The sequence below is a fragment of the Salvelinus fontinalis genome, chromosome 12 (assembly GCF_029448725.1).
Source record: "Salvelinus fontinalis isolate EN_2023a chromosome 12, ASM2944872v1, whole genome shotgun sequence".
NCBI classification, from domain to species: domain Eukaryota; kingdom Metazoa; phylum Chordata; class Actinopteri; order Salmoniformes; family Salmonidae; genus Salvelinus; species Salvelinus fontinalis.
The window spans coordinates 33,211,185-33,217,149 of record NC_074676.1 but is presented as its reverse complement, the minus strand read 5'-3'; the positions used below and the strand labels follow the sequence as shown (position 1 = coordinate 33,217,149).

Here is a 5,965-nt window from a genome sequence, read left to right as displayed (position 1 = left end):
AGCTGATAGATAGGTTATACATAGCTGATAGATAGTTGATACATAGCTGATAGATAGTTGATACATAGCTGATAGATAGTTGATACATAGCTGATAGATAGTTGATACATAGCTGATAGATAGTTGATACATAGCTGATAGATAGTTGATACATAGCTGATAGATAGTTTATACATAGCTGATAGATAGTTGATTCATAGCTGATAGATAGTTGATACATAGCTGATAGATAGTTGATACATAGCTGATAGATAGTTGATACATAGCTGATAGATAGGTTATACATAGCTGATAGATAGTTGATTCATAGCTGATAGATAGTTGATACATAGCTGATAGATAGATGATACATAGCTGATAGATAGTTGATACATAGCTGATAGATAGGTTATACATAGCTGATAGATAGTTGATACATAGCTGATAGATAGTTGATACATAGCTGATAGATAGTTGATACATAGCTGATAGATAGGTTATACATAGCTGATAGATAGGTTATACATAGCTGATAGATAGTTGATACATAGCTGATAGATAGGTTATACATAGCTGATAGATAGGTTATACATAGCTGATAGATAGTTGATACATAGCTGATAGATAGTTGATACATAGCTGATAGATAGTTGATACATAGCTGATAGATAGTTGATACATAGGCTGATGCTGCAGTGTGTGTGTTTAGTTTAGTTTGTTAAGATCCTCATTAGCTACTAATCTTCCTGGGATCCACATAACAAATACAAATACATGTTAAAGTACAGAACAGACAAGAACAACATCAGATATTACATTCAATTCAATATAAATGTGTGTGTGTGTGTGTGTGTGTGTGTCTTTGAGTCTCTGTTGTGTCTGTGTGTGGATCTGAAGTGCAGCCACTGCCAGGCTCTGCCACACTGTGGCATACTGATCACGATAGAGGTCATTAGAATGTTAATGTCAGAGAGGAGTGTGGAGTGTGGCGTATAGCTTCTCTGTGAAAACGTAACTGTGCTCTAAAGTTAAGAAGATTTTGTGGTTATGTACAATAGACATGTTTGTGCTCTGGTTCATGCCCTGTGTTTCATAGTCATGCTAAGTTGTGTGTGAATCTTTTTCTATGTGTTTACTGATACGGCTGACTGTAGGCTTCCTGTATTTCATATAATACTCGTTTTAATATTGACCAACAGAGGGTTCTCTTTTATTGAATTGATCTTGCTGTGGAAATGTTGGCTGGCAGCCTGACTGTGTTTGCATTTATTCTTATAATGGACTTATAATACTGCCATGCTCAAGAATGACTATGTTTCATAATCACAAAAAGCATATGGGCGGTGTGAACTGACTTACATGATAGACGTAAAATTGTCTAGACAGAATAGCACAGTATATATCATTAATATTTCAATACTGTTACTTAGTACTTTACTTGCAAACAATATTACGTTACTTTAAATACAGGTCAGGAACAACCAAAGACACAGTTAAGTAGTTAGTTAACATTTTATTATAAATATTAGAATACGTTTTGTATTTACAATGATCGTTGTATGAAATATAGAATTTGAAAGTAAAATAAATGAGTTATATTAACATATGATGACTCTGTAAATCGAAGTAAAAGTGAATTGACTGGACACTAGATTCTCTTGATGAGGACATCTGTTACATCCAGAAGTCTTGAGCAATGTTTTGATAATGGTCATCTTTGCTGTATACCTAAAGAAAAAAAAATGTAATTAGTTTACTGGTTCAAATAGGATGTGTAATTCCATTGAATATGGGACATCATCAAACTGGAACATTGCAGTGAATAATCACTGGTAGTACAGAGACAAAATCCACTGTATCACTCACCATATAAATGGACAATTATTTAAACACCTAGTTGTAACTTACACGTATATTGAATCTGTGCTTTATTGAAATGTGTAGTGGATGGATAATCAGTGTACATACCGGACTTGACTGTGCAGTCTCTGCATACACCGGCGATTCCAACAGAGAATCCATACTTGAGTTGATAACGTCGTCATAAGCACACATCTCACTGCTGATTGGGTGTCTCTCCATCCCAGTCGTATTGTGTAGTGGATACGTGGACGTGGCTGTGTGGTGGAGGGTCTGGTGCTGCCCTGCACCTCTCCCTATCTCTGCCTCCTCTCCCCAACAGTTCCCCGAGGAGGAGGGGTTGAACTGGCACACCTCTTGTTGAGGTGATATGTGGTGTCCTGATGCGTTGAGGTTCAGCTCCTTCCTCTGGCACAGAGCCTCCTCGCTGAGTCCCAGCTGGGCAGACAGGTGGGAGATGTAGCTGATGGTGAGGCGCAGCGTCTCGATCTTGGTCAGAGTCTGTTCAGGAGGAGCCACAGAGGGGGGCAGGTAGGTCCTGAGGTGGTGGAGGGCTTTGGTCAGGTCTCTCATCCTCAGCTTCTCTTTCTCGCTGGCACTCTGTCTCTGCTTGCTGGGGTTCTTGGAGCAGTTCTTTCTAATCCTTCCTCCAGAGAGTCTTCCTTCGTTGCTGGAGGACGGGGAAGCGGATGCCTTGGCTCCCCCAGAGTATGTTGACCTGTGAGGTCCTGTGGCGGTCCCCCGAGGTAGCCAGGAGAGGGAGAAGTCCATACAGGAGGTCGGGGAGATGATACAGGTCTCTGGGGAAGAGAGGTTATAGAACTCAGAGTCTGAACTGGGATAACTCCAGTGGTACTGCACACCAACACCATAGTTGCTGAGTAGAGGAGCAGAGATATCCATGCTGTGTCCTGTATGTTGAGCAGTAGGACTGAACTGAAGAGCTTGGCCTGTGGGCTGGTCATTCGGAGAGCCTTGGTTTTATGCAGGAGTCTGAGGTGTGAAGTGACACCTCTACAGACCCTCTCAGACCATCATTATGGCCTCCCAGAGCTCCTGGACAGAGAGAGTAGCCACCAGCAGTCCTCTGCTGGGAAAAAATACAACTAATGCTGCTCAGAGAGTGACGTGTCAAATTTGACCCCTCACCAAAACAATAAACAATTTCTCTCTTATAATGTTTTTACCATTGTGGCCTCCATAGTCATCTGTCTTTGTCCCTCATGAGTTACATCAGCTAATCAGCTAATGATTTGAATAACGCCACTGTTAATATTCTTTCATTCAGACCGTAGTGGTTCAGAGGCTGAATATTCTGATTGACTGCTTTAATTTTTCATGACGTGGGAAATTTTTCCTTCAAACACATTTTATACCTCCAAACACATTTTGAAAATGATATCCATTTGTGTGCGTAAAGACAAATGATTAAAACGACTACAATTAAATAAAATATTATTTAAAATTTGTATTAATTGTTTAATATAGGTACAGTGGCTTCAGAAAGTATCCACACCCCTTGACTTTTCCACATTTTTGAATTTAAAATGAATTACATATTCATTTATTTTGTCACTGGCCTACACCCAATACCCCATGATTAATTATGTTTTTTCGAAAACTTTTACTAATTAAGTACAAATTTAAAGCTGAAATGTCTTGAGTCAATAAGTATTCAACCCCTTTGTATGGCAAGCCAAAATAAGTTCAAGAGTAAACATGTGCTTAACAACTCACATAATAACTCGCATGGACTCACTCTATGTGCAATAATAGTGATTAACATTATTTTGTAATGACTACTACTCTGTACCCCACACATACATTTACAGTATATGCAAGGTCCCTCAGTCGAGCAATGAATTTAAAACACAGATTCAACTACAAAGACCAGGGAGGTTTTCCAATGCCTCAAAAAGGAGGGTAGCTATTGGTAGATGGGTAATTTTTTTTAACTGACATTAAATATCTCTTTGAGCATGGTAAAGTTATTAATTACACTTTAGATGGTGTATCAATACACCCAGTCACTACAAAGACACAGTAGTCCTTCCTAACTCAGTTGCCGGAGAGGAAGGAAACCGCTCAGGGATTTCACCATGAGGCCAATAGTGACTTTAAAACTGTTACAGAGTTTAATGGCTGTGATAGGACAACAACATTGTCGTTACACCACAACACTAACCTAATTGACAGAGTGAAAAGGAAGCCTGTACAGAATTTAAATATTCCAAAACCTGTTTGCAACAAGGCACTAAAATAATACTGCAGAAAATGTGGCAAAGCAATTCCCTTTTTGTCCTGTATACAAAGTGTTATGTTTGGGCCAAATCCAATACAACACATTACTGAGTACCACTCTCCATATTTACAATAATAGTGATGGCTGCATCATGTTATGGGAAGGCTTGTAATCATTAAGGACTGGGGAGTCTTTCAGAAAAAAAAATGGAATGGAGCTAAGCACAGGAAAAATCCTAAAGGAAAACCTTGGGACCACGCAGCCGTCATACTGCTCAGGAAGGAGACGTGTTCTGTCTCCTAGAGATGAATGTACTTTGGTGCGAAACGTGCAAATCAATCCCAGAACAACAGCAAAGGACCTTGTGAAGCTGCTGGAGGAAACAGGTACAAAAGTATCTATATCCACAGTAAAACGAGTCCTATATCGACATAATCTGAAATGTCGCTCAGCAAGGAAGAAGCCACTGCTCCAAAACCGTCATAAAAAAAGCCAGACTACGGTTTGCAACTGGACATGGGGACAAAGATCGTACTTTTTGGAGAAATGTCCTCTGGTCTGATGAAACAAAAATAGAACTGTTTGGCCGTAATGACCATCAGTATGTTTGGAGGGAAAAGGGGAGGCCTTGCAAACCAAAGAACACCATCCCAAACGTGAAGCACGGGGGTGGCAGCATCATGTTGTGGGGGTTCTTTGCTGCAGGAGAGACTGGTGCACTTCACAAAATAGATGGCATCATGAGGTAGGAAAATTATGTGGATATATTGAAGCAACATCTCAAGACATCAGTCATGAAGTTAAAGCTTGGTCGCAAATGGGCCTTCCAAGTGGACAATGACCCCAAGCATACTTCCAAAGTTGTGGCAAAATAGCTTAAGGACAACAAAGTCAAGGTATTGGAGTGGCCATCACAAAACCCTGACCTCAGTCCTATAGACAATTTGTGGGCAGAACTGAAAAAGCGTGTGTGAGCAAGGAGACCTACAAACCTGACTCAGTTACACCAGCTCTGTCAGGTTAAGTTAAACATTTTAAAGGCAATGCTACCAAATACTAATTGAGTGTATGTAAACTTCTGACCCACTGGGAATGTGATGAAAGAAATAAAAGCTGAAATAAATATTTTCCTCTACTATTATTCTGATATGTCACATTCTTACAATAAAGTGGTTATCCTAACTGACCTAAAACAGGGAATTTTTACTAGAATTAAATGTCAGGAATTGTGAAAAAGTGAGTTTAAATTTATGGTGTAATGTTAACTTCTGACTTCAACTGTATATATATATTTTAAAGGTTTGGAGAGCCTTTACCCACGAAATACTGTACATTGATGAATAAAAAAATACAGTGGTTTTATTAATCCTGAAAGTTGTCATATTCAAGTCCATGAAATATTGAAAGGTGGGAAAAAAGTGTACAATAGGGGTTAAACAATAATCCTATAACTCTACCCTAATTCTCAGTAATAATGGAACTGTATGACAACGATTCAGTCATCGTGTACTGTGCGCCAGGCTCCAGGTTTAACCTGCTACGTGTGGTCTGAGTTCCATAATGATTCAAATAGGCTACATGTCCCAAAGTATTGCTCAAAGTTGACTAATATGGTCCACTAATGCTAACGACCCTCGGTAACAATTTACAAGGACTTGACAGAGGAAAGTAACTTAAACGTAATGGAATAATGCAAAAATACATGAATGTGGCTATTACTCTTGGTGGCTCCCGATAGTGGCTAATATTTAACATATTTAATGATACAAAAGATATTTAATGATACAAATTGTAAAATAAACTGGAGAAAAGCCCGGGCATATAATCAAAACGTTCTTAAGCGCATACATCAACTCGACAGGTTCAGTCTTACAGAAGCCTATA

General features: G+C 39.1%; 1 protein-coding gene across 1 annotated transcript; it reads right to left on the bottom strand.

The window, feature by feature from the left end:
• Positions 1–1,867: 1,867 nt before the first annotated feature.
• On the bottom strand, positions 1,868–2,742 carry LOC129866543 (mesoderm posterior protein 2-like). The gene has a single exon (XM_055939309.1). The coding sequence runs from the start codon at positions 2,740–2,742 to the stop codon at positions 1,873–1,875; it is 870 nt and encodes a 289-aa protein (XP_055795284.1). The 3' UTR covers positions 1,868–1,872.
• Between the last annotated feature and the right edge of the window lie 3,223 nt (positions 2,743–5,965).